General features: G+C 48.5%; 4 protein-coding genes across 4 annotated transcripts in view; 3 read left to right on the forward strand and 1 right to left on the reverse strand.

The window, feature by feature from the left end:
* LOC126574298 (copper chaperone for superoxide dismutase-like) overlaps positions 1 to 524 on the forward strand; it is a 1,098-nt gene extending 574 nt beyond the window's left edge. Inside the window, exon 3 of the mRNA XM_050234422.1 lies at positions 1 to 524. This exon is cut by the window's left edge and continues 115 nt beyond it. Within this exon, the coding sequence (XP_050090379.1) occupies positions 1 to 370 (370 nt within the window). The 3' untranslated portion in view covers positions 371 to 524.
* Positions 525 to 804: 280 nt separating this feature from the next.
* LOC126574302 (copper chaperone for superoxide dismutase-like) lies at positions 805 to 1,666 on the forward strand. The gene is made up of 2 exons (XM_050234425.1): positions 805 to 1,012; positions 1,077 to 1,666. Exons 1-2 carry the CDS (start codon positions 823 to 825, stop codon positions 1,664 to 1,666), a joined length of 780 nt encoding a protein of 259 aa, XP_050090382.1. The 5' UTR covers positions 805 to 822.
* LOC126574301 (uncharacterized) lies at positions 1,583 to 3,271 on the reverse strand. The gene is made up of 5 exons (XM_050234424.1): positions 3,136 to 3,271; positions 2,956 to 3,063; positions 2,791 to 2,900; positions 2,634 to 2,728; positions 1,583 to 2,578 (listed from the first exon to the last, which is right to left on the reverse strand). The coding sequence occupies exons 1-5, from the start codon at positions 3,166 to 3,168 to the stop codon at positions 1,752 to 1,754; spliced, it is 1,173 nt and encodes a 390-aa protein (XP_050090381.1). The 5' UTR covers positions 3,169 to 3,271; the 3' UTR covers positions 1,583 to 1,751.
* A 169-nt stretch (positions 3,272 to 3,440) lies between these two features.
* The window catches only part of LOC126574299 (protein cueball), an 11,139-nt gene continuing 4,579 nt past the window's right edge, over positions 3,441 to 10,000 (forward strand). The window contains exon 1 of the mRNA XM_050234423.1: positions 3,441 to 3,853. Within this exon, the coding sequence (XP_050090380.1) occupies positions 3,763 to 3,853 (91 nt within the window). The 5' untranslated portion in view covers positions 3,441 to 3,762. The remainder of the gene's footprint in view (positions 3,854 to 10,000) is intronic.

The following is a 10,000-nucleotide window of genomic DNA, read 5'->3' on the forward strand; positions in this document are numbered from 1 at the left end:
TGATGGGCTAGCGAAAGAAGAAAAATATTTGCTGAACGTGCACGAGTGTGGCGACATTTCCGAGGGCTGTGCTTCGGTTGGAGATGTGTATGATTCCGTAGAAGTGAGCTCTGATTCAAACGGAAAAGCGGCGATACGATTCGTCAACGAGCGACTGGAGGTAGCGGATTTGATAGGCCGGTCGGTGGTGATAGCGGAATCGCAGAATGACCAGCGGCGTCTTAGCTGTGGCATCATCGCTCGGTCGGCAGGTATATTCGAAAACTACAAAAAGATATGCGCCTGTGACGGAGTAACTATTTGGGATGAAAGAAACAAATCTATTGCTTCAGAGGAACGACAACGCGAAAAGAGCCAATCTGTTTTGTAAATGGTTGAAGCATTTTTGTTGGAACATGCGGGATATGGTGTGAATTGTTTGGAAGAGTTCCTTAAAACGGGGAATAGGATTCCTATATTATTACTGATAAAGGTGTATGCGGTCATATAATGAAATAAAATAGGCGAAACTAACTGAGATTCCAGTAAATTAATAAAAAGGATTTTTGGATTACTTGCGCAGGTAAAATCCGACGCGCCCAAATTGTCTTGGCAACCCTGCTAGCCATTAATTATTGTCAGTTCGTGTTCGCGAGAATCTCATCGGAGCATTTATTTTTAGTTTCAATTATTAATAAACCATTATTTATTAACATTTTAAAGGAAATAGCTTTTAATCGGTAAACATGAGCGATCAAGGATGCGTACAGGTACACGGAAGAGAGGGTCCTTTCGTTTGTTGTGTTCGAACTACAAATTGTTCGGCTCTGATTCTACCGCCAGATGGTATTTGCGGTTCAAGATCCCGGAGACGATTTTGCGGTTGCGATTAGGAACAAATTGGCAGAGGTGGGCAAAATCGAAATTGATGAAATCAAAGGTAGTGTGTTGCTCGAAACGAGCGTCCCATGGAATGATATCCAGAGACGGATTGAAGCTACAGGCCGTCGAACGTTACTTACCGGGTTTGGAGGTAGATATTGCAGCAAACGTGGAAATCGATTCTCTCCGAGATTATACGTATTCTTCAGTTACAGGTCAATCTGCGGTAGCGATGGTAGATCATGATAACGGGCAGACGGATGTTCGAGGTGTGGTTCGTTTCTGTTCAATCCCTACAGCTAGCTCTGCCACCGGACGCGGTGTCGTGGTTGATGGTATCATTGAAGGCTTAGCAAACAACCGAAAGTATCTGCTGAACGTGCACGAATGTGGTGATATTTCCAAGGGCTGCGCTTCGGTTGGAGATGTCTATAATTCCGTAGAAGTGAACTCCGATTCAAACGGAAAAGCGGCGATACGTTTCGTCTACGAGCAACTGGAATTGGCGGATTTAATAGGCCGATCGGTGGTGATAGCTGATCCCCAGAACAGCCAACGGCGTCTTAGCTGTGGCATCATCGCTCGGTCTGCAGGTGTATTGGAGTGTAGCAAGCAGATATGCACCTGTGACGGTGTAACTATTTGCGACGCAAGGAAGAAATCCGATGCGTGGGAGGAAGAACCACGTGAAACGAAGGAGGATTGCATACAAGTATGTATGGACTGTTGCTGGGAAATGCGGGATTTAATCGGTTGTTTAGCATTGTGCTTTAGACAGAGTCTTTTCCACATGATGAGGGGTTGAAATGCAGTGCCTATATGAATCTCATACTGCTGTATGTGCTGATATAATCAAATAAACTGAACATTATTTGCCACTAACAACTCATTCAATCATCAATAATGATGCTACCATTAGCATCGACTTGAGTGTAGAGTGTGTGTAATTCTGCTATTCTGGCACGGCATAGTTGTTTGTAATTGAGAACATACTCGTTGCATCGTATCGGTGCCGAAATACCGATCGTAGAATGGACCTTTAGCACCTCTAAATTTGTTTCACTTGGCAATATCTCCGTCAACATTTCTAGCATCCTTAGGAACTGATCCTTTTTCATGCCACCGTATTTCATCTCTCCAATCGTTTGCTTGTACCACACGGAATAAGACCCGAGCACGTGTTGGTTTGCGGAACAAATTTCACGCGCTAATACCAACATTAGCTGTAATTTGCTCTTCAGCCCCGTAGCGACCGTTTCAGTGAATAATGTTTTCATCCACTCCTTCATAGCTCTTATGTTGTCATTATCATCTCCAACTCGTTTCGAAAGTGATCTCATTAGATGAAGGGCATACTTGAGCGAAATAATTCCGCAGCTATCCAGCATCTTTTTTAACAATGCCAATAAGCAGGTACCGTTTGGTAAAACTTCTCGAAGCATACTGCCGAGAACGGTGTCTTTGATCTCTTCCAGTTCAGTACGCCAACGGTCCTGTTCACGTATCGCTTCGTCCAACGAACCGGATTGGTCCGGGTCCATCAAGAGCAGCTGCAAATGTTCGTTACGAACCAGGGCCAGCTCCTCGGATGGCAGGTACGCTTTAAGCTCTGCGAGATAGTTGCATGGAATTATGTTGGGATTGTCTTTCAAATCGTTCAGCAACCCGCTAAAGCATTCCTCCAGCACTTTCGTAAGGGTGACCGAAAGATGATTGTCTGCAATGGAACTCAGCATTAGTGTGTTATTTATGCAGCATCGATGTTGATTTACCTTTGAAGGCAAATTTGACTAGATGTGCCAGAAGCGAGTACTCCGTTTCCAGGAGATCGTTCATGATTTGTTGGGTTAAGTCCGGGCACGCCAAGCTAAAAGAAGCATGAGATAGAAAAAGAGCCCGGAGCTACTGAGAACGAAGCCGGTTACGTACCTCAGGATGAATTCGCTGGCCGTTAATATTCCAGCGTCTTGCAACATCGCAAGGACGTGAGCACTGCCGATGTTCCATTCTTGCTTCAAGAACGTTTCTTTGACTATATTCTGCAAGAAACAATCGTATGAGAATCGTTGTTAAAAGCGGTCTCAGCCGGCATACCCTTTCCTTGCATCGGAGATGTTTCAGCTGGAGCCGGTATTCGTCTTCACTGGAGTCTTCGGCAGGAGGAAGACGTCTGCTTTCGTTTTCAATGCGGCGCTTCGTGTCCTGTTTTCGTCCAACAAAAACTCTTCATTTAAACTATGCTCCGTCGAGTGTTCCTGTGCACATTACACTTACCTTAACGATATGGTGTAGATACGCGTAGGACATTCCGTAATCAGTTTGATGATAACGCGCGGTTTTCCAAAAACTCCTCCGAAACCGATCTTTGAACGGCTGGGCGCGCTGTCATCGTCTTCTTCTTCCGCACGTGTTCTTTTTCTTCGCGATGCTGGCAACACTGCTTTGTTTACCGAACATCCAGTGTACTCGCTCACACAGACCGAGCCTCTCTCTGTCGCTCTAGTGCATTTTTTGCGGCGCAAGGCCTACGTGATTTTGTCAGAAGGTGGCATCCATGTGCTCGCGTGTTTTTTTCCTCAATCGAACACTGAATGCCGTCGAGGGTGCCGCACCCGCCGCGAAAAATCGAGTGATGTGTAGTGCGTTACTATCATAGCTCCCCACGTCCCCCGTTCGGCACATCTTAACTTACGCGGCCCCTACCTTAAACGGAGTTCCAGAAGATCCGGCCCCGTTTCCATCTTCTGCAGCGAATCCGTCCAGCACTTTCGCGCAGCAGCAACAACAACAACAGCACCGGTGAAACGTGGTGCGCGATCCGGATTCGTGGCGTGCACCTTGAATTTGAACAGCAGCCGCCGAACCTCGCCCTGGATAAGACACCCTACTGCTGCACCTAGAATGAGACGAATTAACCCTATCAGCGCAGCCATCACATTAGGATGTCTCGCCGTGCTGTTCTGCAACTTCGGTTATGTCACCGCTGAGTGGGGTAAGCGAGCGAGAAAATTTCAGATATCTATCCCCGCCGTGCGGTGCCGAGCGATGATGTGGAAGTCAAAAGGGAACGGCGGTGGCGGCGGGGGTACGTACGTACGTATTTATCGTCACGAGAAGCGTGGTGGCGGTGGAGGCGCTCGTGACCAATAGCAACCCGACGTGTGAAAACCTAAGAATAGCGGCGGCAAGAGCATGCTCTGTTGTTATTTAATGGCAAACATATTTAAGGATTCGCTCATCAGCGCCGTTCATTAGAGCAAAGAGAGAAGGTAAACCTAGTGCTCAGGTGGCCGCACCTGCATCCTGCAAGACGTCCTTCACGTGTGTTGCTATGGTTGCTGCAAAACTCGTCGCGATTCGGTTGGTTACGAACCATTGTGTAATCCGCCCCGTGCCAGCAGCCTATTGCTTCTGAGATACTATTCCACGGTGACGATAATGTCTTTTGGGCGAAAGGCGAAAGATCATCATATTTGGCCGGCGAACGAGTCAAAACCGTCGCCCCCAAATGGACAGTGTTTGTTTGTACTGTGCTATCCCCATTTTTTCCTCTTTGGTTTGCGGTTGCAGAGATTATTAACCACCGTTGTTTCAGCGATGGATCTTGGCTGGCCTCGAACCATTGTTTCCTTCCCTCTCTTGTGCTCAAAGATTGCTTGGATAGAAATTGGCGAACAACGCTGTCGCATGTGTGTCTGTGATTGTCGATCATGGCCGTTACCGAATCGAATCGATCGAATCGAAACCAATCGCGCGCTGACTGATCGTCCCCGATATGCTGGCAAAGCATACCACCGTGTGATGGCCAGAGAAGGCGCCGTCACAGTCATCGCTTTGGCAAACGATATGTGACCCGTAAAATGGCCTTAATTGATATTCCACACGATGTGTCCGGCTGACGATGATTGAGCAGGCGAGCCTCACTAAAGTGAAGAGGCCAGATCATCATATTCAATGCTACAATTGGCTCGCGATTGATGCAAAATTATGCTCGCGAACTTCACAAGCGTCGAGATCCTCGGTTGAGTCGCAGTAACCCGGATGGTTTACCGTTCGAGGTGTCCTCTAATCCCTAATCTGGTTTAGTTTATGGTTTGATCGACACCATCCTTCCATCGGTGCGCATATTGATTCCGGCTGCCATACACCCGTCTAGATGATGGGCTGCTGTTTGCTTGCATGTCCTGGGTTCGTTCGTTGACTGATGGCTGTTTTGAAATGGTTGGTTCTACATGGTTGACCCTCAAAAGGGTCAACCATTAGCGCGGCACTGCGTAAAAGGGGAAAACCCCGGATCCCTGTCGGGACGTCGGATGAGCCCCTGTTAATTCCACCATTAACATTGCAATTGTTCACGGTGGCGCTGTGTGGCTGACCTGACGCCGCAGGTTTGTCCGGTATTTCCAGCGAATTCCCGATCATGTGACGTTGTTCTGGTTGGGCATGTTGCTGGTGCTGTACAGCTGTTGTTGATTTTGCAACGAAGCTCCCAAAAACCAGAACTACTCACACTTGCTATCGTTTCGTTCCTTTTTCGGCCATTGCGGGTCCCATGAGTATCGCCTTCCCTGAGCTATGCGCAGAGATCTTATCGCACGCGCTTTTGCAGCTCTTGTGCCAGATGAGCGCCAACGTGACAAAATTGCGTCGGTTATTTAGTCGGCTCCTGGTCTCCGGGGTGACGTTCGCTTCTTCTTATCAGTAACCACTCGGAGAGCGGGAATCGGTAGGCACGGCTCGCTCGCTCGGTTCGGTAACTTGCTCAGACACAATTCAGTGCGCAATGATTGGATGCCGAACCACTTTTGAAGGTCAAGATCGTTAAGGTAACGACTGCGGCACTGTTCACCGTTAAGCCGGTTCTTGAACTTCTAGTCTTCTCTAGGTTGTTGCTTTTGTTGTGGCTGCACTGCAAAAGGTACCCATCGTAACGGGTTTGCCTGTCCGCTCCGCTTTTATGCTCACGTGAAGGGATTTTACTTTCATCTTCCACCCGTTTGGACATTGAACTTCCTGTTTTGGACAATCCGACAATCGCTACGGGCACCTGTAACGGAACGGATGTTACAGGTTGGGTTGGCTGGCGGCAACCTTGCATCCCCAGACACAGATCACGATGTTTCCGGCCTGCCACTCCAGATCGTGAGAATGGCCGGCTTCCGCATAGAATGCGCTGTACGATTTGTTGTTGACCCCTTCCCCATTCCGATCCGTTAGCACCGGAGTTCACCGATCACCGGTTGCAACGCTTCCGTAATGCGTTCCAGACGAGAGGGGAGACGTTTTTGTGCGACTCAACAGTACTACAACAATTGGTGCAGAGTAGGCCTGCGAAGACGTTGAGACAATAAAAAAAAAAACAATCCCATATCCAAGTAGCCATCGATTTGATTGATTCGCGGGTTCGTTTCAGAGGTCACCGGCATCGATATATGGATGAACCCGCCTGCAACCCGCGGTCTCAGCGCGATGCAGCAAAACACATTTCAACCCCCCGCGGTTCCACTGCCACGAACCGGCCTGCCCCCACGAACCAACCGACTTCCACTTCCTACTGCTGGCATTGCAAATTCAATCGCAGCAGCCGACGGCGGCGACGGCGAGTGTGCGAACGGGGCACGATATTTGTTTTGAGCAATTTGCTTCTCGCTCCACCGCCGAGCCCGCGGCCAGCCAGCCAAGTGAAGCGAATCGATGCGAAATGTGTACGCCGACGACGGTGCCGCTGGTGGCGTACGTGACCAAAACCGCTCGGTACGGCTTGGAGATCGTCTCCGAGTGCCGGTCTGCACGATGAAAGAGAGGGTGCAAAGGGGCACAACAAGTGGCCGGGGCCGGGTCGTTCACGCACCACGATTTCTGCAGCCACTTTTGACACATTCCAGTCAATCGCTCGGAGGCCTCCATCTCTCTCTCGAGTGGTTTGGAAGGGAGGGGAGCTTTCTGGGGTGTTTGGCACAACCAGATCGTGCCACCTTGTGTGTAGACACCGTTCACAAACGCGCGCGGTCAGCCATGAACCCCGATAGTAAATCCGAGTCTGTGAGTTTCTCTCCATTACCCAGCCGCGCAGGCTCCGTCGGCGAATCCATTTGCTCTATAACCCCTTACCCCTATAACCGAAAAGCGAAAGTGTCCTAGATCCTTGGATTTTTTTTATGTTCGTGATTTGTCGCCACGGGCATTGGCCATCGAATGCCATTTTTGTTGCTGTCAATTCACCGGATCCAAGAGCGTACGACGCAGATTTCCAGAGCACCAACGTGAACTATGATTTTTACCAGCGTTGTTTACCCCATTTTTCCAACGCTCCAAGGCGGCTGTTGCGGCCTCTGTGGCCATTCAAAACATAGCGCCTTGCGTAACATCTTCATCGCCACGCGAGAGAGGCGCCTAGACGAGCGCAAAGATCGCGCACAAGATCAGCGGCGTGATAGATTATTGGCTAGAAGGCAGTTATTATGCCGCAATCTGCACGTCATCAGAATGCCGGTCCGTTGGAGCGAGTGTGATAACAATGTAGCAAGCGTGAATGTGTCGCCCGTTATCATTTTTCCCTCTGCTATGATGTTGCTTGGCTTAGGGACTAGGAGTAGTGGTCTGCCGGTTTGCAAAATACAAACACACGGCCACACGGCACCGAACACGATATCTTAGACCAACAGGTAGCGAAGGAGGTCTCGCACTCTAATCGCCAGCACTAGTCCTGCCCCGTTATCATGACGTGACTTTTGACTATCGTCGATAGTACATCGTCGAGTGCCACTCTCCATCGCGCCCCCTCCTTTATGTTGGTCTTGCAGTGAGTACGTCAAGCGAGGCAGCATGATTGATCAATGACAGTGGCCGCGGCCGCAGTCAACCGTAATGATTCAACCGAACGGAACGTATCTCCGTAAAAAGAAAGTTTCTCTTATCGTTAACCTGGGCTAGCGGTCATGCAACCACACACCACCGTCCAAGGCATCCTAGAATGCTCTTTTGGGGTAATCACTAATTGCTGCAGAGTATTGACACTTGGTCGAACGTAGTAGGCTTTTTTTTTTACTGATCATTGCTCCATCGTTTCGTCTTCCTACCACGCGGTCCCTAATCGTATGGCCTCCGGGTTGATTGGGGCTCACACGAAGGTCATGGACAATGCCGCACGAGCTCACTAATGGGCGCCAGAGTGCATCGGTGCTGCTGATACCTGAAAGGTAAATACTCGTGGCCGTGGTGCATCGTAATAGCCGCGATCCATCAACGGCCCCTGCAAGAACATTCACAGATAATGTTCTAAAAAATCCGTCTCGCGAGTACCGATAGGATCGTAAGGAGTCGTTTCCATCCTCTTCGTATGGTTTTGCTTGGTCAAGTTTTGTTTACTGCCTATACTTGTTCTTGCTACTCTCCCATCCTCGTATTCCCCGTGCATGCACTGTACGATCAGCACATTCTGTGAGGGAAGTGCAAAGAAGATTTGTTTTTGTTCTTAGTTTTCATGTTTTCCTTTTTATTTAGACCCCTGGCCTCCCGCTCTTATCGGAGTTAGAGGTTTACGAAGTGCCTACGTCATGGAAATACCAATCCGGGGTGTCAAGTTATTTCGAGCTGAAAAAAAAATCGAAAACTGTCTCGCTCAGCATATTTATAAGCGAAGGCGCATTTCGAATGCGTTTCAATTCGTTCGTTGATTTGTTGCTTCCCTTGCTGCGGCGCGACTTTATGCTCGCGCCGGGAACAGCGGGATTCATGTCGCCGCTGCACTATATCAACGGACCAAAGAAATGAAGATGAAGCTTTTCGTTCCATTCCGCAAGCCCGCTGTTTAGCGAACCTGTGGAATGCCAATGTACTCTGTATTTTTCTTTTTTTTTTTACAACCAATCGACGCGCCTTCTAATCAAGACTCATAGAAGGATTTTCGATGTCTCTCTTTTTCGTTTTATTTTCCTCCAAAAATCGCCCAACCGTCGGTGGCAGGGATGCAAATTGCCACCGTGTTCTTTTCACAAGACCGCCAATTGAGCGCAATTATGAAATATGGCACAGAAAGATGGAACATGCCGCGACGCATGGTCGAACGAAGATTCCGCAACATAGAAGACCTGACCTCCTACGGTTGTTGTGTGGTGTGGAGGGTCGGTTTGCCAAGGTTCACTCCGCTTCTCGAACTCGACAGGCGCGCAACGAGAAGCAGCCACGGTCATGATGATGACGACGATCAGCCAGCAGCGCTTCGTATAGAGTTATTAAGTTTGCGCGTTTTAAGCCCCAATTTGCGCAGGCACCATTGGCAACCTAGACCCAGCAGCATTTTAATGTTTATTGCACTTTTTACCTTCTGTTGCTGTGGAAACGGAAGCGCGTTCGCTGCTAGCGTGCGTTCGTTATGTCAGTGGGCGAATGAGAACCACAAAACCGGTACAATCGGAAGCACGTGTTTTTGCGCCGCATGTATGACGCAGTTGGTTTCCGCAGATCTTGCTCTTATGTACACAGCGCCGTCATGAGCAGATTGTGTAAAGCCGGCAGAGTTGAGCGATGGTTGACGTGCATTTCTTAATTTTTTGTGTGTGCTCTTGCTGGTGCCTAAAATTACCGCAAGCATCATGCTGCGCTTAGGGACGTGGCGCACGATCCGAATATTCAGCAACTTGTTGAGTTGCGATGATGATTGTATAGCAGTTGGGCACCCGGAAAGTCTGAATAATTTCTGCTAAACAACAACCATCTACATTGTATAGCAGTTGGGCACCCGGAAAGTCTGAATAATTTCTGATAAACAACAACTGTGGGAAATTTGATGTTTCATTTCTGCTTTTAGATTAGATTTGTGGCAGGACCTTACTATTTCGAAAATATTGAACTCAGTGCATGGAAACCAATGGTTGTTGAGGAAATAAGTGGAGTACTACTGATGCAACCTGAATAACGAATGTAATGGAGCAAATATTTAACATTGTCGGCTGTAAACGACATCAGGCCATTTTCAAAACATAAATGCCCGATCTTTTTGGTATTTTGATAATGCAGCGCTGTGATTTCTTACATTATTCATCCTCATAGCAGTGCCAGGAGTAGTCACGGGTGATAATGTTGACACATGGGTTCTCCACGCGCGTTATCATTCAATCGTATTTGCAAACATCCCATT

The sequence above is a fragment of the Anopheles aquasalis genome, chromosome 3 (assembly GCF_943734665.1).
Source record: "Anopheles aquasalis chromosome 3, idAnoAquaMG_Q_19, whole genome shotgun sequence".
Classification (NCBI taxonomy): Eukaryota; Metazoa; Arthropoda; class Insecta; order Diptera; family Culicidae; genus Anopheles; species Anopheles aquasalis.